The 24,096-nt window shown below is 35.2% G+C and overlaps 1 protein-coding gene across 3 annotated transcripts in view; it reads left to right on the top strand.

The window, feature by feature from the left end:
- Window positions 1-24,096, top strand: part of LOC106642958 (protein-lysine N-methyltransferase SMYD4) — a 316,248-nt gene that overhangs the window by 68,031 nt on the left and 224,121 nt on the right. For all 3 annotated transcript variants that reach the window (XM_089594980.1, XM_089594982.1, XM_089594981.1), the window contains exon 7: window positions 18,292-18,365. In XM_089594980.1, coding sequence (XP_089451106.1) covers window positions 18,292-18,365 — 74 coding nt within the window. The remainder of the gene's footprint in view (window positions 1-18,291; window positions 18,366-24,096) is intronic.

Here is a 24,096-nt window from a genome sequence, read left to right on the forward strand (position 1 = left end):
ACTAATGTACTTACGCGCTAGTTGATATGCACACCAGCAGGATTAATATGTTAAAGAACATTTCTCTTCAGCGCTCGCCGTTTTTTTGCTTTGATCATATAATATCTTGTAATTAGTACTCTAGTCCTGTTGGCTTCTGGGTTGTTGTTGTTACCGCTGCTGGTAGTCTATGCCTGGTAATGGCATCTTTGGTCAGACCCTAAGCTTTTCAATTTTTAACCTGCGTATTTTCATGGCACTGCACTATGTGTTATTCTCGGTGGAATCTTGTTTTTTCGAAATTAGAAAAACAAGATGAAAAAAAATTTTGAATCTTACTGTACCCCTCACTTAGCACTAAAACTGTTGCGTGGGAATGAGATTGGTAAGGAGGTACGTCGCAAGAATCATGAGCACTTATTATGTTAAAGACCTTTATTTAAGATACTGCTTTTATAAGGCAAAGTCGCGTGTGTGGCTTCTTTCGAGGTTTATCGTGTACTCCCTTGAAAGCTCCTTGCTCTTTCTTCCCTTTCCCTAGCCCTAAGGCTCCTTGTTATGAGATGCAAGAAGAGGGGCTCCTAGAGTCTTACCTATACTTTCATACGTTACAATAATTAAAAACATTTTGATCATACATCCTATTTTTTTAAACACTCGCAGGATCCATGATAAATATTTATCTTCCGCATCAACCTTGATGATTTTTTTCTTGAAAGTTATAAAGTCTAATTCAAAATGTCTTAAAGATAACATAAAAATTATTTTAGCATTGTCTGACTTTGTCTTAAAAATGAACGAAACATGACTAAATATGACTGAAACTTAACCTTCAGATAATTTTAATATTATAAAAGTAGACTAAATCAAAGTGCCATGACCGTTTTAACGGTGTATAGTACATCACATCAGTAACTTGCAGTTCAAGCGATAGGGTCTCAAATTATCATACTACAGACGGAGCTTTGACGTCAGGATATTCCGTTTCCAAATGTGTAGTGTGGGCTAACATACTCAAATTTATAGTAACAAATCCACTTCAACAAATTTCTTTACAATGGAGAAAAAAAGACGAACTGATGTAAGCAAAATGAGTTATTTCTTTAACGTGTAAGCATATTTCACTGTCAATTAAATGCCTTTTTAATTACATTATCTGGTAAAAAGCTGGTAAGCCACTGTTAAAGCAAACGTACCTTTCGACTCCATCACTAAAAGATAAGTCTTACTATATTGTCGCCACGTTCATGACCACATTCTCTAAAAATATTTTGTAATGTCAAGCAAGTGCTTGCTTAAAACTGTCATAAAAACCTTTGTTCGTTCAAGACTTTTTCGTTTTTATCTACAATGGTAGTTTTTTTATTTTATTTGATTTGATGTCTCCTCAAATCTGTATTATAGTTTATAAACAGGTACCCAATGAAACTGCACTGCAGGAAAATGAATGTCAGTTTTTAAGGAATACAATTTTTTTTAAAGTATGTTGATGAATATGAAGATCTGTCCTTCATAAAAAAAAAATTTGCTAAGTGAATAGATAATGTTAAAAACAGTACTTTTATGGATATATAATTAAACATGTACTTTTTACTACTTCTTCTATAAGCCCACTGCTCATAAGCTGATATTAGTTACAATCTGCTAAATTGAATCTATTAGTAAGACGTTATTTTATTTCTCATACATCATACACTTGATTGTATGCACAGAAAGTCCTGAAAATAGCAGAGCCAATCAGTGACTTTTAGACACTTCAACCACACTCCTTTTTATACCCTCTGTAAGTATTGAGTCCCTCGCCCCAGTGGCCAAGCGTAGTACTGAGTAGACAAGATGAGTGGAATGCTATTTTGTCTACCAAGGGCGCTGTAAACCTTAACGTCCAAATGTCGCGAAAATCATTCCATTGCGTTGTAGGGAAAATGTTTTTAAGTGCTTGATTTAAAAATAACAATGTCGATTTTTTTTTTTACCAATAATAATATTAAAAAAAAAAAAAATAACGATTTTATACTAGTTGGGTAACATTTTTGATAATATTTGTAGCTGCAGCTTCTGAAGAAAGTCAGAAGCTGGCAGTGATTATTTTTAACGCCACTGTTTACAGAAAAATAACCTGGCAACACAAGTTATATTTCTGACAAGAACTAAATAATGATTTTTTCTCTCCAGTAAAAGCCTTTTAATGTTTTTTTTTGTGATTTTCAGGTGGCATGTATTATGGTTCTGATCTACTCACTAGGTTACCTTTGTACTGGAAGGGTATATCGCACACAGCGTTGGCCGTGATCATGGTGTAACAAATACATAAGGTGGGCTCTTCAGTCATTGAACCCATTAGCCAATGAGGAGGCTTGGAACAAGCGATCTTCCATATCAGAGCATAGAGAGCGCGTTGTTTAACTACTTACACTTTATTGCTAAAAATAAATACAACTTACCTCGAAAGGCAGATTTAAATTAAAAGCCTCGTACGTATGATAACGTAAATTAAATTGCCAGAGATAAACGAAAAAACTGATTTCTGATGTAAAAAATTCTCATAAAAAGAAAAAAAAATTTGTATAGTTTGTTTGTTTCAAATTTAATATAATATGTTCACTGTATATCTCACAAATAACCAGATGATTATGTAGAATTATATTTACGTATTAAATAGTGCACCTAACAAATTTTAATTATATTAATTATCGATAAAACTTTTTACCCTATACTCTTGTTGTCGTCTAGCAGTAGTTGAAGAACGCGCTCTCAACGATCATTGATGGAAAATCCAATGTGGAAGGTCGCTTGTTCCAAGCCTTCTCATTGGTTAATTGGTTCGCTGGCTGAAGAGCAAACCTTATGTATTTATTACACAATGGCCGTGATAGTAAAGAGTGTAAGCCCAGTTGCTTTCTGCAGAGCGCCCTTCACCGAAATTCAGCAAAATCACCACCACCGTTATATCTGTAAACTAATCAGTTGTATTCGTATGGGAGTTATCCGGCCTCTGGGGGGACCTCGCCATCACATGTAGTACTCACGTGTATTTTGTATATCTATATATATTGTGATGTGTCGTGCCTTGCTCACCTTGCAGTCAGCAGCAAGACACGGCACATATAAAATTATTCTTTATTATGATTGACCTTAGGGCTAAGCGGATAGGAGAGGTAGCTGACAATCAGTATACGTCTAAGCATTTATTTGAATTTATTAATAACTCAGAACTTATTAGTATTTCTATACAACGCTTACTCTGCCCGACTATCCGACTTGTCAAGTTTGGTTGGTATCGATCTACGACCGAAAAGTATACGTACCCACGTCAAAATGAGAGTGTTAATTATAATTATTAATTAACTGATGAGCAAAAGCCAGCTGTGTCCCATTAGCATCCATAAACCTATCAATATCATAACCTACAAAGATTCCAGATAAACCAAATTTCCACGCTTCCGTCCCGTGATTGCACAACGTTAAAAATTGTATGCCCTGTTCACACGCAGCAGCAAGATGTCGCGTCACTCCGTTTGAATACCTTAAAGCCAGTGAGAGGTCAGAGTATTAGACCTCTCTCACGCTCTCATGTCTGCAATACCAGTGCCATGCTGCCTGTTAACAGGGCACACAGCTTTGCCGCAGCTGCACGCGCTTCTTCACTCAGATTGGGCGTCATTTTGCCGTGCCGCGCCGATTCCTGCTCTATGTGTCCGTACCCTTATTAGTTATAAGATTCGAAGTTGCCCTAGCACAAGTAAGCTAGCTTCATAGCTCTTAAACTGGCCCGTGCATGTTATTCATTACGTATGCATTATTGGAAGTATGAAAGAAATATGAAATATGGTCTTACAAATTGCTGTAGCATGCAAAATTCAAGGAGGCATCTGACGTCAAAGGGGGCACTTTCCTTGCCTTGGATAAAATCAAGTAGTTTTTTTTTTCAGTCTAACTTTTCTTCTTGGACTCGTACCTTAAATCACGAGTATGTCTTGTTACTACCACCAAATCGATAGCTCAGAAATCTTAGTTTCTGTCTCCACCACTACAATCTCTAGTTTTAGAAATAAGAGGGCAAGCATACGTTGTTTTTCTCTGGCAGCTTGATACACATTTTCCTAATAATTCTTTGCCCTAGATAAAGTCAGTATTTGTGTATTGTATATTTAAATTCGTGTATTTTTACGTGTCTTATGCGTGTGTGCACGTGTTTCTGTGCGCGAAGGTATTCGTATATTTGCATTTATGTTTGAATACACTTGCATGTTTTTCGTGTTTATGTATGTTTGCGTGTAGTTGTACGTGTTATTGTATGTAGGTATGCAAGTGTGTATGTACGTAAGTGTGTAAGTGAGTGTGTTTTTTTACGCATGCATGCGGGTGCGTGTTTTAGTATTTACGTATGTGTATGTGTATTTTTCTTTGTATGCGTGCGTGTGTGTGTATATGCGTGCCTGTATGTGTGTGTGCGCGTGCATGTGTGTGTATTTGTGTGTGTATGTTTGGTGTGCTGGTTTTTTATGTTTGTATGTGTGTATGCACATATGTGTGTATGTATGTGTCAATTTACTAGTACTTAAGTGTGCTTACGTGTTAACGAAAACAGTTCGTTTTGCCAACCTCTGTTCATTTTTTTCTTACTTTTGTAAAAAATTTCGTTGAAATGGATTTGTTACACATTATAAATTTGAGTATGCTAGCCTACACTACAAATCTTAAAACAGGAGAGGGAATCCTGGCATCAGAGCTCCATTCATAGTACAATGACTTGAGACCTCATTGCTTGAATTCTGAGTTACTGATATGATAAACTATACACCGTTAAAACGATGTAGGTCACCACTTTGCTTGATTTTCTCAATACTCCCTTAATATAATGTACACGGAGAAATGTACATACCATAAAAACTCGTACTATGCAATAGTACAACTCTTTTCTGTAGTCTATTATAATAAAATCAGATTCTAGTGCTGATGTAGTTTGTACTGGTAGTATAATTTAATTCACTACGTTGAGTTGAACTATATCTTATGCTCAGTACTACAAAATCCGATGAGTGGTACGGATTTTTCCTGTACCAGCATAAGATCTGACTCGGCCATGCGAAAGCAGAACTTCTGCATGTACAATGTATAGATGTATGTACATTTATATACATAAGCATTCGTATACGCGCGTGCGATAAAAGCTAGAGGTGTGTAATTCAGTATGTTTAGTATACTGAAATAGATTTAGTTAAAAACTTATCGGAGTAAAGCAGATATTATAATTATGTCAATATAATAATTAAGAGGTCACCAATAATCATCATAATCCATCTTTCGTGCACTTGATCATCAGTTAACCAAGTTAGATGGTGTGGCAGCAGCTGTTTTTCTATATAGATATACAATGAGAATGTAAAATTTTCAATTATACATATATACAATGCACTGCGCGCGCCGTGCATTGTAAAAAGACATGCGCAGTATACGAAATATCAAGACTCACTGTGGTATCGAAAAATCCTGTACCAACGTCGCTGAAATACTTAAGCTAGCACAAGTATAAAATCGACTCATCAGCTGTTTTTAATATGATCTAGAACAGTCTTAAAATATATGTGACTAGTTGTATGAAATAAGGGGCTAGTATGTTATTTTTTCATCCTCATCGTTTCAATTACAACTTTATATGATATGTACATTCCTCCGTGTATAAGTTTAGTTTTTTCGCAATAATATTAAGTTGAATTTTTTAGAAAAACCCCGCTTGCCCCTCTCATTTCGATAGTACCCGTTGTTCCCTTTATCCTCCTTCGTTTTTTAAATGACACTTATTCCTTCTTAGCTCTCCTTTCTTTAACAATACTTATCCACCTCCTTTCTCCTCAGTCTCCCTCATTATTAAAAAATGCCCTTAGCCCTCCGAAGCGTCCTTTCGTTTCAGATTAAACTACTCAAGTTTGGCTGTCATTTCATTTGGTAAAATTTCCATTTCAGCTTCTACTTTCTAATGCTTTCTCATGCTATTGAAGTCCTGCTTTAGCCACATTTACTGAAGGTAAAACTTTTGTAGTAGATTTGTTATTTTATTTAGTCAAACTGTCTATTTGATTCTGTAAGCCCTATGATTTTGTTTTAACTTCTACTTTAACAAATATGGAGAAAATTTTTTTTGATGTTTTGTCTTAATAAATGGGTTCAGTACCTTTTAACTTTTTAAAATGTAAAAAAATTTTATTCTCACTGGTCTTTTCAAAAGTTTTTTTTTGTTTTTTGGTCAAAATTATTTTCAGTTTAAAAGTTAAATACTTTCAGCTACAGACGGACCAACAATGGGCGACCCTATTAGCCCGCTTCTAGCAGAAATCTTTAAGAATCATTTAGAAATAGATATTATGAAGCATAATTTTAGCAATAATTCACTATTTTGGTATCGTTACTTCGATGACGTAACTTGTTGCTGGACTGCTACAAATAGACAACTAAATACTTTTTAGATTACATTATTACAGTACATAAGATACTTGAATTCACAGTTGAACTAGAAAAAAAACAATAAAATCAATTTTCGAGATGTAACATTACATATAATTAACGGTCACAGAGAGAATAGTATTTTTCATAAGCCGACACACACAGACAGTAATATACATTATACTTCCATCCATTCTTTCTCACATAAAATATCTGAGTATTACAGTCTCATTTATCGACTTCTCTCCATACCATTAAATTCTATTAATTACAACAATGAATAAAATATTATCGAACAAATAGCATACATCAATGGTTATAATCCCAAAGTTATCGATAAAATGGTTAAAAATATAAAATATAAAATGGCTATAGAAGAAGTATCCCCCTTGCCCGCAAGTGAAAATAGTAAGTTCTTCGTTATCACATATAATGAAAAACTATCAGAAAAAAAAATCATTTGAAAAAATATTATATATAAATAGCGTTCAAGTCTAATAAAAGTCTACAAACAGTCATTAAAAACAATAAAGACAAAACAAAAAAAAAGTCTGATGTTTATGAACTGAATTTCGGATCTTGTGATGGTAAGTATATAGGACAGACGATTAGAGCTTTCAAATATAGGATGAATAAACATAAAAATGCTTACGTCATAATATTAGATAGTTCTCAGTATGCTACACATATAAATGACTGTAATCATGCTTATAATGATAATTTTAAGATTTTGCATACATGTGAGAAGGGTAAAAAGTTAGATTTTTTAGAAGCATTAGAAATTAATAAATTAAAAAATTCAAACATATCACTGAATGATATGCTAAACCTTAATACCTTACCTTTCCTCAATTTATAATTAAGATAATATATATTGACTATGTACGATTTGTATGTATTATCCGTTATTGTTCAACCGAAACATGTGTACGCCTGTGTGTATTATTATTATTATATGAACTTGTTATATTACTTAGTCTTGTCGTACTTACGTTATAATTAAACTTACTTTATGGTTCTATAGCTTATCTGAAAGATCATGGATTCGAACTATTTTATCATAGAGTGGGTTATTAAGCATTTAATTACTTTCGTATTAAATACTACGGATTCTTTTTGTTAACCGTGACTTATGTTGCCTGCAACTCCATTACAACATTTATGTTATGAATTATCTAATAGATAAAGTGCCAGCAACTGAAAAATATCTAAATATTTATAACAAAGAAAGAGAAGATAGTCATATAATTATATTACGTTAGTATATGTAAAATACATAAAAGTATGCAGTTAAAGGACCCTGCACAAACCCTTAGGATATTCTCTTTCGGTTAAATTGGCTGAAAATTTTATTTATTACAGATTAAGTTATCCTGAATAAGATACAACTATTTTTTTTCCAAACAAATGGCAAGTTTTTTAGAAAAAAATTGTTGAGGATGGCGATTTGTCATGAAGTTAGTTTGACAGGTGGCATGAACCATTACAACCTGATAACGTATATATACACACACATATATATATATATATATATATATATATTGTTTTTGACTCTTGATCGCCGTTAGCACCTGCTGGAGAAGAGCACGTGATAAATTCTTAATGAAGCAAGAGTCGACGGAGGGGTTAGGCCAAGAAAGGAGTGAATAATCCCATAGCCTTAACGATGTGGTTTAAACAGTCGGATAGGCATAATCAACTGTGGAATAGACGTTTATTATGTATGCGCTCATCTTCAATTGAATATGCTTTTTAAAACCATTTACAATATTTTACAATTTCTCACTGTCTTATTCATCATGAAAACTCTATTATTATTTTTTTTAAATTTAACTGTGATATTATTCTTACATGTGATATTTTTCCTATTTCATTTAAGGCACTAATACGAGTAAAGTTCCTTTCTGTTTCTGCTCTTTTACCGTAGTCTAAAGGTCTAATACAAGCCCAGAACATATTTTTTATTTAATAAGAGTCCCCGAGTACTAAGTGCCTATTTTATTGTTCTTAATTGATTTTAAAATATATTATTAATAATCTCCTTCTCTGATAAGTTTCTATGTATTACTCTTAAATAATTATTATAGCAAGTACACTATACTTTTATTTTGTATTATTAGATGAACCTGCACCCCCTTCCATTCTCAACCTCGTAGCTGTGTCTGATGAGAAGCCGTCACCACTGATCCGATCTCTTAATCAACAACTGGAGTGTCATAAGCTGTCGTGCTCTTCCTCTTACCAGGGTGGCCGTTACTACAATCCCGCTCTAATGCTATTCACCGTTGGTCCGATCCAAACCCTAAACTTAGCAACGGTTGATGTCCTTGAGTTGCAATCCTTCCTATTAAATACTCAGATAAGTTCAATAAATTATTAATGTATAAATAATCGTAATAGTAACGCGTTACTTTGTTTCAATATTTTTATTAGATACACCAGTACCAACTCCTATTCCTTGCCTCGCAGCTGGCTTTGATGAGAAGCCGTCACCTCTAATCCAACAAATTTGCTAACAACTACAGGGCCGTTAACGATCGTGCTCTGCCTCTTGTTAAAGTGAAGAACTAGAATAATACTTTCTTTGATACTCTAATACTTTCTTTTAAACAATTATTTTTGTGACGAACATTAGGATCCGATTAGCATTGAGAACTGTTTGAACTCTTGTTTTTCGAAACAAGTTGAAAGACGAGTATTGAGATCTATTCAAATATCTGTTGCTTCACTGATCTCAGTACCTTCATAATTACCAAATTTAATGCATACCTTGTGATACATACTACAAAATCGAGACGTACGTTAAGGCAAACCTTGAGATTTATTAAAAAATACGTTATAGGGCGTAATATAAGACCAGATTTAACTTTAAGCCAGACTCACTGTTAGACATTTAGCCAGTTTTTCTGCCAGACTTCCAGCCGGACTTCCATCCAGACATACAGCTAGACTTTGACTCAGACTTTGAGCCAGACATACAGCCAGACTTTCAGCCAGACATTGATCAAAACATCAAGTCAGGTATCTAGCCATACTTACTGCCAGACATTAAGCCAAACTTCCAGCCAGACATTCAGCCAGTTTTTCTGACTGACTTTCATCATATTTTACACATCTCCATTTGATTTTTTCAAAAGGTATTTTTTTTTTTAAATAGCAAAGATACAGAATGCAGCTATCACCAGTAGTACACTATTCATTCACGTCACTGAAAAATTATAACTTTAAAAAATAATTTACGTGTCCTTGGTAATGAAAACGTTAACAATGTTGAATACGAGAATTTTTTGTATACTGTAGAAAAAAGATTAGCGTCGTTGTGAAAAAGGTATGACTGTGCCGTATTATCCGGACTTCGGACTTCACACTTTGTCAATTGTTTTTTTTCCATTTTCAAGTCTACTTGATCGTTGGTTCACCGGCAAACTTTGTAACTTGATGCAGTACTGTAAGATTTCAATCGCACAACTAAAACTTACAAAATAATAAGTATCGAACTATTGTTATAAAAACAATATAAAGATAATGACTGTAAACATTTGTGATTATTTATACATTAATAATTTATTGAACTTATCTGAGTATTTAATAGGAAGGATTGCAACTCAAGGACATCAACCGCTGCTAAGTTTAGGGCTTGGATCGGACCAACGGTGAATAGCATTAGAGCGGGATTGTAGTAACGGCCACCCTGGTAAGAGGAAGAGCACGACAGCTTATGACACTGCAGTTGTTGATAAAGAGGTCGAATCAGTGGTGACGGCTTCTCATCAGAGACAGCTACGAGGTTGAGAATGGAAGGGGGTGCAGGTTCATCTAATAATACAAAATAAAAGTATAGTGTACTTGCTATAATAATTATTTAAGAGTTATACATAGAAACTTATCAGAGAAGGAGATTATTAATAATATATTTTAAAATCAATTAAGAACAATAAAATAGGCACTTAGTACTCGGGGACTCTTATTAAGTAAAAAATATGTTCTGGGCTTGTATTAGACCTTTAGACTACGGTAAAAGAGCAGAAACAGAAAGGAACTTTACTCGTATTAGTGCCTTAAATGAAATAGGAAAAATATCACATGTAAGAATAATATCACAGTTAAATTTAAAAAAAATAATAATAGAGTTTTCATGATGAATAAGACAGTGAGAAATTGTAAAATATTGTAAATGGTTTTAAAAAGCATATTCAATTGAAGATGAGCGCATACATAATAAACGTCTATTCCACAGTTGATTATGTCTATCCGACTGTTTAAACCACATCGTTAAGGCTATGGAATTATTCACTTCTCTCTTGGCCTAACCCCTCCGTCGACTCTTGCTTCATTAAGAATTTATCACGTGCTCTCCTCCAGCAGGTGCAAACGGCGATCAAGAGTCAAAAACAATGAATATACATATATATGTGTGTATATATACGTTATAAGGTTGTAATGGTTCATGCCATCTGTCAAACTAACCTCATGACAAATCGCCATCCTCAACAATTTTTTTCTAAAAAACTTGCCATTTGTTTGGAAAAAAAATAGTTTCATCTTATTCAGGATAACTTAATCTGTAATAAATGAAATTTTCGGCCAATTTAACCGAGAGAAAATATTCTAAGAGTTTGTGCGGGGTCCTTTGACTTTTTAAGACAATGATTTATAAATAGTAGCAATTTTATTGTAAATAAAATGTCAAGAAAGGTAAAAATAAAGGTCATTATCTTTCTGACAAAAAAAAAAATATTTATAAAATTTGAAGCCCAAGCACCGAAAACAGCGCTCCACTGTGGATTTGGGCCATATCCTGCAGTTGATGTAGCCTAGCTTTATATGATCTCTTTTGTTGAGGACCGTAGCCGCCGTCTGAGGTGTCTCATCGTAGGCTATACAGTTTTCTATGACAGTGCAAAAGGAAGGCCGTACAACCACGTCACCCCCCCCCCCCGCCTTTACCTAAGCAGCCTTTCAGTGTGGCTTCGATGTTCTGCTTCGTCATCGTTGGGTCGACGTCTCTCAGGTTAGGCGTGGGATGAGAGTCGTGACACCACTAGCATCTACCACGACATTTTTTAGTTCCTTGGCGGACGTATCGTGGCGTTCGGACGGGGTGTCTCTTAGCTAGATGAGAACACCTCTTGTTCTCCTTTTTCTAACGGATCCTACGCCCTTTATTAGGGCTAGAACCTTGGCATACTTCTTTCCCTCTGACGGTCGTACCAGGACCGCCTCAGGTCTGGCCCTTCAGTGTCTCTCCTCAGTGACATTTGCAGGCTGTTTTTTTCCAGCCTTCTCTTTTTTTTTTTTTTTTTTTTTTTTTTTTTTTTTTTTTTTCTTTAGACCTTCATCCGCTCTTTTTTCGCTCTGATCGTCAACCACACAGCCCTCTGGATGTGACTAAAAACCAGGTCCTCTCCCCTTTTTGGGGTTTTTTTCTGGACTCGAGGTCTCTCCCCACTGACTCCTTTTTCCTTTAACCTCATTCTTTGCCTTCCTCGGTGTGAAGTTCAAAGGCAACTCATTAGCTTCCTCACACCTCGTCTGGATGCGCTTAAGGGCGCTTACAGCAGCAGCCAACAACTTAACGTTATTTTTTATAGTGCTCGTCGTGTTGGAGTGCTTTGTCGCAAGCATCCTTAGCTGTGACACTGTCTTGATGAGCGTGTCAAACGCAGTGTCTACAATTCTGCTAAGATAGGCCTCTTGGCCAGCTTTGACACTTCAGTAGAGCCAAGAATAAGTGACTCTGTGGAGAAGTCAGACCGCTCCCACTCCTGTTCCTTCTTTTTTTTTTCAGTTGTTGCGTCAGTATCCATGCCTACAAGAATAAAGTTTCATCCCGAGACCCGCACCGACCCACCTGGATCGGTGTCTATGAAGGCAGCCGTCGTGATCTTCCCAATACATATGTGTAAGAAGTAGTGCTGGACTAGGTGCGTAACCCCGGGATATGGTACACTTTGCCATGCTATTCTACTTCCCCTCCCTTGAGCTTCACACCCTAATCAAGAATCGATCTTTTCTCTGGAGAGTTTCCGGCAGACATAACGCTGCAGTACGCTCTCACCACACTGAAAAAGCACCACAGTCAAGGAAGACCAGGAATGCCATCAGCAAAATCCCTCCTGCTGCTGATGCTCAGAGAAAAACAAACAGCTCAAAGTAGGGTTAACGGTACTCCGTATACGTTCAAAACGCTGTTTCAACCTTCATGAACGAATTCATCAAAGGAACAAAATAACTACGTAACTCTCATTATGTCAGTAACATGGAATTAAGAACCTTTTTAAGCTCATTATCTTTTTAAGTGCGAAAAGAAATAAAAACAAGATTCCTCCCATAAGACCTGTGTTATTTTCCCCTTACATTAGTCATATACATACTGAGGTCACGTAGTAGAGGCATAATGCCAATATGAACTTTTTTGTTCAAAATAAGCTGAAGAATTTAAAAAAAAATTTTTTCACGCAATACGCATCAACAGGAGGGTCTCTCCTGTTATCCGGAGTGTGTGCGCCGTTTTCTCGCTGCTGTGGGCTCCTCTCCTGTGGTGGCCCGTGCCTAACTAGATCCCTATTATAGCCATCCCTGCTATCCTGATTTCTGTAGCCGTTACCATAGCGGTTGAATGTGCCCCTGCTATCATTGTTGTACGCGTCACCGTTGCCACGGTTGTCGTAATAATTGTAACCTCTGGAGTTGTAATAATTATACCTGTAATTGTGATTGTTGTTACTATTGTATGGCTCCGTTGGGCCATTGTCATAACCCCTGTCGTAATTATTATAATTATTGTTATTATAGTTATCATTCCTACCCCTGTAGTTATAGGCATTACTGTCAGTAGGAGTATTATTTGCGGGTCGGTTACGCCTCTCGTTACGCTGTCTCTCTTCTTCCTCCCTGTCTTGCTTGCGCGAGTGGCAGTCTCTCGCATAGTGTCCCGGTTTTTGACAATAATAACAATTTCCCCTCAGTTCCCTTCCGTTTTCTTTCGAAGTTTTTCTATCACTTATCACCGCTAGTAGCTTTCGGCATTCCTCAACTGAATGCCCGGTTCGGCCGTCACAGTATATACAGCGTTTTTTTTTGTACTGCTGCTGTTCCTTGTACTCCCTTAGTGTTTTCTGCTGTTTTTTCTTCTTTTCTTGCTAGGTTTACAAGTGGTCCCCACTCTGTTGTTATCCTATTGCATGTGGGCAGTGCGCTTACCGGTATTGCATGCCGTAAACTAAGGTCACTTTCAATTTTCAACGCCTGTATTATTGCTTCCCCTAGAGTTTCCGGGTTATACCTTGCCATCCTCCAACTAAAAGTTGGAAGTAATCCGTAAATAAACTGTTCTACTGCCTCGGATTCTAGGTTTGCCTTCATTGCCTGTTTTTGAATTGGGGGAAAGTATGGGTTTGAATCGTACAACATTGTTAATCTATTGTATAATTGTTGTACTCGTCCCCCGTAGTCATCTATTGCTTCACTATCTTGCTGCGTTATTATTTTCAATTTTGCCATGAGCAAGTCTGCATTATTAATACTGCAGTATCTGTTTGAGAGCTCTTCGATTGTAGTGTAGCTCGTTCGAGATGAACTCTTCGATTGTAGTAAACTGCGTCAGTCTCGGGGCAAAATGTTCCACTGCTTTCCCTTTTAGCCTATTTGCGAGGGTGCCCAAAAAAAATAGTTCGTTTTCCGGGCCTATTGTACGTGCAACCATACGCACCATTCTTTCGAACAGCTATAGGTTGATCAGGTCACCATCGAAAAACGGGTTGTTGTTTGTCATATCACTGAGCATGGACAGAATGTTGTGTTGCGCATACTGCGGTCTGCGTAGGTGGTCGTAATTGCGTATCTCTTGTTCCTTTTCTATGTATGGAGTCATGGTCGGTATTATGTCACCCCGTCGTCTATCCTTATTCGCATTAAAATCGACCCGATCTGTATGATAATTAGTTGGTGGTGGTGCCGTTGCCATACACGCGGCTTTCATCATTTTTTCGAGTTCTTCGCTCGTATCCTTTATTCTATCCCATAGCTGTTGGTTGTGTTAGTCGCTTGCCCCGATTTTTCTTGACTCATCGCTTTCGTACTGTGATGCACCGGAAATCGGCAGTTCTGGTTTCCCCGGCATGCCCCATTGCATCGATAGGGTGTATACTCTATCCGTTCGGGCTCCGCGTGTTTCTTCGGCCCTTTTTATACTGCCCCCAATGGCCCGTTCGCCGGAGATAAGACTCACTTCTTTATTTGTGGGCCCTATGCTTACTCCTTTGTCGCGTTGTATGTAGTCGAAGTCCCTATTTGTCGGTGACAAATTTCGGATGGGCCCCGCGGTCGCTGTGAATGGCACGCCCACTTCCTCTGTCTTCTTTAGCTTTGCACTAATTTTTGAAAACAGGCCCATTACTATTGCCTTCGTTCTTTCATCGAGGGCGTCTAGTTGAATCAATGCCGCCAAGATGAATCATTTTTTTTCTTCTACTTTTTCCCTCCTTTTTGTATGTACGTGTCACGAAACGTATTTTCTTTTTGATTATTGCAAAGCTTATGTATTTTCCTAATTACGGGGCGACGTTTAATCACGTATAAAGTGGCTTAATAATAATCGCACGAAAAGAATAGTAAGAGGCGAGACAAGAAAGCAAAGGAGCGGTGCGAGTCTTTTACTCGGTTTCTTTTAATTTTGTGCTCTCTCTTTGTTTAGTGATAAATAGGACGAAATATTCTTCTGGGAATATTTGTAGACTGTTTTTGTTAATAAAAATTATAGTATTGAAAATAGTGATCTATATAGGTGCGGGTTATTATTATTATATAATTATTTTCGAATATTTCCTATATCTGTGCAAGCCCACTAATAAGATCCCTTTGTTTTATGTTTGTTACGCAAAGTTTTATATATTTTTTCCCGGGGTCAGGGAAAATAAAAACGATATAAAAATTTAAACAACTCACTTACCAAGTCAACAGTACTCCCATTGCCAGAATAATTGTGCTGAATATCATCCTTCCATGGTTACTACTCCCCTTTTTGGCGTTGAGCGTCAGGAATACGGATGTGACTGCAATAAACTGCTACCTTCTTGCTGGTCTTTCCCGAAGTTGCTTTGACCTTCTGTTTGTAGACTTCCTGATCGTTGATGCCGAGAATCGCTCGTATGAACAGCTACCCGCTTACCTCTGTCCTGTTTGGGTCCGTTCCGGCACTCAAGTTCGATTTTCGTGGTACTGCACTATGTGTGCTTCTCGGTGAAATTTTTTTTTGAAACGAGTAAAATCAGCGAGAAAAAAAAATTCCGACTCTTACCATACCTCACACTTAGCACCATAACTCTTACGTAGGATAGAGAAGCTGGTAAGGAGGTGCGTCACGAAAAGAACTCAACTCGTTGGTCAATTATTTATTAGCTTCTTCAAGGCAGAGGCGTGTGTGTGCTTCGCTCGATGTTTTCTACTTATTATTCGGTCTCTTGCCTAAAAGACGCTCGAGTGCCCCGATTCGTGTCTCGCAGGGCCTTATATAAGCTCGTTTTCCCTATTGGTGTCCTTTACTAGCATAGGATTGTAGTTACTAGGGTGAGTCAGTATGATATGCCCAGCATATCGTACGTAACATCGTGTTCAGCAGGCAAAAATACACGAAAAAAAATTTTGTGGTCTCGTTCTAAGGCAAAAGGCCACGGGACCTGATCTGGCATCTAAACTTAATGTTAGAACTGCAGTAACAAAAAACATATGGGAAGCAGCATAGCAGTTCATCTAATAGAATTTTCTCAATTTTTTTAACGTGTTCAAACAAGCTTAAAGACAGTAAAAACTTTTTTTCTACTATTTTTTCGCTTTTGAGTGATTATTTAAAAATTACTGTGTGGAAAAATGTGGTTGGATAGAGTAATTGAATTAGAGTAATTTAATTATAATAACTTATAATTTGAGTAATTTAATTTATCGACATTTTTTGTACAATACGAGTTTGTCTAGGCAACTCATTTTTCAGTTAAAATTACTAATTTGTGGAAGAATTGTCATACGTAGAAATTAAAAAAAGGGTTACCTCGACCAGCTCTTGAACCTGGACCTCTTTCTTGCTGGGAAAGTGCGTTACTGATTTCGCCACTGAGGTCTCGGTAATTTCCTTTTCTAAATTGCTACATTTAAAATTTTTGGTGATTTTTTTAGTCCATACCTGCTCATATGATATACTATATTAGATAATAATCCAATTCTATTCATGAGTTAGCATCAATCCAAGTAATTTATTTTATTGACATTTTCCATCCAATATTAGTTTGTCTAGGCAACTCATGTTTTAGTTAAAATCGTAAGATATAATTGTTTTCATACAGTAGATGTCAGGCCTTAGGCTCAAATTTTTTTAAATTATGCAATCCAAAAATATTCTAAATAACATGTGTATGCTTAAATTTCGTCAAGCTTTAATCATAACTGCAAAGTTGCTACATAACTTTTAAAAACTTGAAAATAGCAACATTTTTCTTTCATGCTATTCTAAACAATAGCAACTTATATTACAACTAACATTTCTCTGATGATCTTAAATTATCATGCTCATAAACAGAGTTCAGAAACAGAAGGGAGGTACTTTCATAAGAAACAGGTAATTTTCAAGTTTTTTGACGCATTTATTGTGATGCTTTGTGTTAATGAAAAGTTCTATAAATTTATAGTTTTATTTAAAACATTTATGAAACGAGACAAAAATACTTATTTATAGGATTCAGTTTTGATAAGAGGATTGTTTTGTTTAAATTTATTAAATAAGTAGATTTAAAACTGTTACCACTTGAAAAAATATTTTAGCAAAAACTATTTTATTAAAATGTAGCAGGCAACTCACCAAAAATAACACTGATAAATAGAAATCAAGTATTTTTATAAGGGTTAAGAACTCAGAACATTTAAAGACACACACGAACGAAGTAACAAAATGTAAAAGTGATAAAATGATAGGAGGTTAAATATGTACGGGATTATATAGGTGGTAAATGGGTAGCCCCAGTGACTTGGCTAGTATGCTGTCGTGGTTACCCAGTAAAAAAAATTTAAGTAAACTAATAGAGTGGGAAATGGAAGTTAAATGGCTTTTACAAAGTTGTGGAGGTAGAGATTTTGATGATTTAATTTTCAGTAGCATATAAAAATGCAACAAGAATGAGTTATATTTGTAATAGTACTGACTAGTTATAAACGTAGTTTCTAATGAATGAAAGATTTTAAAATCTCAAAATACAAAATAAAATCAAATTTGGTATGGAAAGGGGAGAGTGCACAGCTATGAAAGTATGAATTTCGTAAAAGAGTTGTGAGGATTTATTGAAAGTTATACTAAAATTTCAGTAAACAAAATAACGAATGAATCGACCAAAGGTTCCCAATAAATAACTGTAGGGCTCTATCCCTCTCTGTGTCTGTTTGCGCACGCACGCGCGCATGTAGACGTACAGATCTACAGCTTAATTGAGAGTAGAAACGCTTTCATGAAAAAACAGCTACTTTAGATTAAAACAGAACTGTTGAATATTTTGAGAAGCTATTTACCACTCATTTTGTAAAATGATCTTGTAAGCTCTGACTTTTAGAAATTAAAGAGTATACAAACTTGACAAGTCACGAAGTTTATGATTTGTTAAATTATAATAGCACTTGTCTAGTTTTAAATAAAGCTGGAAGTCCTGCAGTACGAACAGTGTTATTGTTTTAAAATTAAATTATTTTTTATCTAAACATACTTTTCTTTGCTTTACTTGGACCAAAAATTTTCATAGTACATTTATCTTTAAATTGTAAATATTCCTAATAGTACAGACTATAGAAACTACCATGTTACATATTAAACTGAATTTTTTTTTGTTACAGTTTCAAGGGCCAGCATCTCATAGTCAAATCGATAAAAGATATCCCTTGTAATGGTGAAATTTTAAATTGCTACGGTATGATAAGGCAAGAGTTACAAAAGTCTATAATTTATTTTTTGTTTGAATGATTCTTAAATTTTTCTTTTAATAATAATTTTTTATGTGTTCTTCAACTAAAGGATCCTGAAATAAGTTGACAGTTAAATATTATCTTCTGTAATAGTTGCTTACATACCTAGGGCGTTTAAGTAACGAATGATCCAAATCTCGTGTGTATTATCACCTGAGGCGAAGCCGAGGGTTCGAACACGAGATCTGAGCATTTTTTACTTCCACCCGTGGTGTGTATATAATTTTATGCCTCACCTGCACTAAAACTGGTTCATGATTTTCCACGAAGTGGGCGGTTATGAATTAGTTACAGACTAGGTGTGAAATAAAAACATTTAAAAAACCTTTATCGCCTTTGCAAACAGCATTTTTTATCGCTCTCAAATTCATGATGGCTACACTTATTTCATCGTCATCATGCTACCTTGAATTTAATAATAAAATTTTTTTCATAAGAATATATCTATTTTTAGATGTACATTAACATGAACGTATTTCATTCATTGGTAGTTTCTAGTAAAAAAATAAGGATAGATTTATTCAAAATAATGTAAAATTAGGAGATTTTCCAGTACTTTCTACGTCACAAAAGTAGACTGGTAGATTTTTCCTCGTAATAAAGATTTTTTCTACAAACTTTTTTTTATAATAATAATAAGTCATTTGTTCACTATTTTACCTATGTTGTGATCCGTTGGGGGTGAGGCAGAAAAATGACATACGAAAGTGTTTAACATTTCCCATGATAAAACTCTTTTTTTGAAGCTCTTTGATGCATACGTTCAATATTTGCATTGGCCCAGTATGCACAGTAAAGTTGGAAAAAAAAGGAAAAAAGGAAGAGATTTGAACACGTTTTGTCCTAGATCGTTAGTAGGACTCATCAGTGTAGCTGTGCCAACGATTTTAGCCACATACGCCGGCATCGCACAATAGAATTTTGGCGTATTACATGGATTCACATATTATGCCCGTATGTATGATGAAGCAGAAGGGCCTGGACGCACAGTGCAGGTTGTTGTGCAACATTTTTATTTGTTGCGAGTCTCTATTTGATCGAAGACTCAAAGTGTGAAATTATTATTTTTTTTTTTTAAAGCAGACTCCACTGATGTGGAAAATAATAGCAGTAATCCAGCAAATATTGGACGCATGCGTCAAAGACCTCTACAAAAATAGTTTTTTTTTATAATGAAAAATGTTAAATACTTTCATATGTCATTTTCCTGCCTCACCTACAAGGAATCACTGAACTTAACTTCTACATCATATCTAATTATGTTAGAAACACACAAACTCTATGCAGTTAGGATATTAACATTATGACAGTAAACTAATAGTTAATGTGAGGAGGAATTTTTATTCCTTTTGTGCAGTAGAAATATGATTCTACTTTCCGTATAAGGATATAATACGTCAGATTACGATACTTTAACTAAAAATGTTAATACTGAGACGGAGCCATGTACACAAATACAGGTACTAGGGGTAGGACTGTCACAAAAATATTGACCTAGGGCTAGTTTTCTGACGATGGATCTACGATGGCGGGAACTTGGAAATAAACAAGGAAAGATTAAGAAACAAAAACAGCTGTATTGGTTAATCAAGATTAACAGATAAATGAATCAATCTCATTCTCAAACGGTGAAAAACCCTAAAATAAACGCTTATAAGCTACTAACACTATGCAGATATAAAAGAACAAAAAAGATACAAAGATCTAGATTAAGAGAAATACTGAGATGCCAAGTGAGATTGACGATAAAACTTAAATGCACATAAGAGAGTTCAGCCAAGAATATTTATTTAAAGTTAATGATACAAAAGTAAAGTTCTTGTGAGTTAAAAATAGAAATTAATATAAATATGACGACAATTTACAAGTGTCAGTAATTTTCGTATGAAAGAAAAAAAAAATATAAAACAAAGGTTTGTGTCAGAGACATTAGCAAAATATGTTTTATCAATAAGAATGCAGAATCAAACTAAGAAAAAAATAATTGTAACTACATTGTTCAGTGAAGTAGAGTCAATTTGCAGAACAGACAAGCTGGCATCCATCGAGGGGTCGTGGTCAACTACAAGTTAGTGAAAATCAACCATCATCTAATGTAAATGGATAAGTGAGATGGTTTTTGTATTGGATTTTTAGCTTTGGTCACAGATGCATTCTCCTTATTCGTAGCTTCGGGCTCACAAGTAATTGATCTTTCTCTCTCTCTCTTCCTCTCTCTCTCTTTCTCTTCCTCTCCTCAAGCGTACGTTACATCTTGATCTTCTGCTACCGACTGACAAGCTCTAAGCAACTTTTTCTAATGTGGCAGTGTAATGTTGTGGAATGACTTGCCCTTGAATGTACGGAAAATGCATCAATGATCATTCTTTAAACAGGTACTATATGTGCACTACACGTACAAAATACGCAACTGTAAATTATTGGTTACGTAGTTGTAAATACTCTGTTTTTTAAGTATTACTACTTTTATACCTACGTAACGTATTCTTACTTTTATTAACTTCTTAAGCTCATTGGGGCATATATTATGAAGCCCTCTTACAGTTGTACGCTGAATATTGTAAGATTTCTGCAATCTGCTGAGGCTATATAGAACACTGAAATTTTTTTTGTAAGTACGTCATCTTTTGAATAAACTCAAAATAAAACTTCTAGTCTCAGCAAAGTTCTATCTGTCTACTCCTAAGTTTGTCACCAATTAGAAGGCAAGTAGCTGCTTCTTTTCAAATACATATTCTACTGTTCTGTTTTATTTTAATCTAAGTACTCTCTGCAAGTCCTGCTTTGCTCTCAAACTGTCTGCGTTTTCTAAGTTCTGTAATTTTTCAGCTGATTAAGACATAGTTTTAATGAATTGTTTGTGTGAATTATAAATAGTTTTTAAAATTTATCATAGGATGATCACAGATTGCATAATAAGTTACCTTTGAAATTGGAATATTGAGTTTCAGGGGTATTTTAATCCAACGTTGATTATTTTGATAAATGTTACCATGACGTGAGGAAGAGAAAAATATTAAGAATGAAATGGTTGAATACAATAAGATAGTCTTTGATTGTTTGTTACTAATCTTTTATTATTATTAAAAGACTCAATAGTTTAGTTTAAAGTTTGGCGTTGGACAGTGCATCATTTCTTTTTGAAGGTTGACAATTTCTACACTCCTGAACCTTTCTGGACAGGTATTACCTGCTTAAAAAATTTCAACGAGTCTAAAATCTGTAAATCATCGTGAAATTGTCGATCAAATTGTTTCTAAAAATTTCTTTTACTAATCAAGATTTATGAAAATGGTCTATATGAGCAATTAATATTCATGGATTCAAGATTAGGTTCCGCGGTCATAGAGATAACACGCATGTGTGGGTCGCTCCATAAAAATAAATAAATAATAACAAATAAAATGACAATGATTAATAAATAGTAGTGGATAGTATCATGAGGCCCTGTGTCATAAATTGGCAGTGTTATTGAAGTTTTTTTTCTACGCACAGAATCTAAAAGCCGGTGGAAATAAATAAGGCTCATGGGACAGTGAATACAGAATGATAGTGGATTTAGAGGCGGTGAGGATGGGAGAGGAAAATGTGGAGAAAAAAATAAAGACACCAAGAAAGTAGAATCCATAAAAAAAGAACAAGACATGCGGTGCAGGAAGTAAAGAGGCAGGATGGATGGATCAGTACTTGAAGCTAGGCATGAAATCAAGAAGGAAACTATTCCCGCCATTAGAAAGTGGTCGATATAGATCGGTAGCTGAAGCTAGGCTGGACACAAGGAATAATAGTAAAAATAGGAATGCATGGGAGAAAAAAGTAATTCGAGAAGAAGAGCTTCAGGACCTGGTGTACCAGATAGGTGGGAGCTCGGTGGGAAAAAGAAAGAGAGAGAAAAGAGCTAATCTAGAGGAGTCAGCGATAAACAGCGTGTCGAAAAGAAAGGAAAGAGTGAGTGAGAAAAGTTTAAAGGTAACAGAACAGGAAAGAGAGAGATAAACAATAAAGTGAACAAACTGGATAAAGAAAATGAAATATTAAACGAATGTAGATATAGAGACAGAAAAAGGAAAAAAGTTACTGGGCTGGGCAGGCTCAGATAAAGATGATGATAGAATAAGCACGTTAGTACATGAAATTCTCATGAAAAGAACGGAAAAGCTGGAGAGAATGATACTTGATCTGTGGAGTGAGAGAAAAAAAAATGATAAAAGTATTAGAGGACAACAAGTTAGTGGCAAAGGCAGAGAAGTAAGAGATAGTAAGGAAGGTAGCTGAACTAGTAAGGAAGATTTAGGGATCGAGCTTATCAGCAGATAAAAATAAGCAGAAGATGATGAATACTGTAGAGTTTATGAAGCAGGCTGATAAAAAGAGAGATGAGAGTTAGGGAGAAAAAGGTATACCTATCCAGCAAAGAAGAAACAGTTATTTAGACAGACAGAAGTAATAGAATTCACAGAAAATAGTCACTGCTCAGAATTAGAATGTATGAATAATGAAAGCGAGAAAGTCGGTAGCTAACTGCAAGAGCCAGATATAGAAAAACAAATAGGACGGTGTACTGTAACAATACCGACAATAATTACAAAAAGTGAAACTGAATATCAATTAAAAAAACAGTAAAGAAGAAAAAACAATATATTCATAACTGGTTTCAGTACAGTCAGAAAGGCAATTCAGCTAATAATAATCAGTGTGCTGGGAGCAAAGTTCCAGAGGGAAATTAAGGTCAGAATGGCAAGAGGTTAGCTACTTGAGACAAATGACGTTAAAAGTATAGTAAAAATCATTAAAAGAAAAGAATGGCTGCAAGGATCACTGATCATGGCTAAAAATGACTGCACGAAAAGGGAAAAAGAAGTACAGTCATGGATTTACAAAGTAGGTGAAGTGGCGAGAAATTCCAAAGATAGAGTAAGAGTTAAATACCAAAGAATAAACAGATAATGTTTTGAATGGTCAGATGAGAAGGGAGCTCTAACAAGGAAAGAAAGTAGGCAGTTTTTTTGAAAATATGACTAAAAAAGAGGATAAAGTAAGGAAGACGCAAGTGCAATATAAGAAGGTTAAGCTGGTTACGTTAAACTTAGCAGGAATAAAAAAAATAGGAGAGGTGTGGGATTCTTAAAAAACATTTGATATTATTATGTTACTGGAAACTTGGCTAGAAAAAAATAGGGAAAAGTTCTGAATAAAGAATTTAAATAACATTTATAAGTGGTTTAGAAAGGCAGCTTCAAGGAAAATTAAAAAGAGCAGAGCTATAGGTGAATTAATAGTGGAAGTAAAAAATAGTTATAAAGGAATGAAGATGACTAAATAGGACAGATGTGTTACGCTAAAAGGAATTTGGATAAATAAAAACAAAACAATAATAATAAATGTATATAATGATTTAGGGATCAGTCATGTGTTAAAAAATTGGATAGCATAAAAAAGATACTGTACTTAATGAAGAAGACATTAGAATAGTGGGAGATTTTTATGCTAGAATAGAAGACCTACAGAGTACAAATGCAAGGGAGACTAGACAAAGTAGAAATTCAGAAGGTAAAGTATTAAGTAGTTATGGCAAAAAATAACTAAGATTTTGTGATGAGTACGGTTTCGTTGTTAAAAATGTATCATTTAAAGTAGACTAGGAGGGTAAAACCACATATATAGTGGAAGGAAGTA

Source organism: Copidosoma floridanum, unplaced genomic scaffold (assembly GCF_036245765.1).
Source record: "Copidosoma floridanum isolate Cflo_tuat_1 unplaced genomic scaffold, Cflo_Japanese_pri ptg000022l, whole genome shotgun sequence".
In the NCBI taxonomy this organism is placed as follows: Eukaryota; Metazoa; Arthropoda; class Insecta; order Hymenoptera; family Encyrtidae; genus Copidosoma; species Copidosoma floridanum.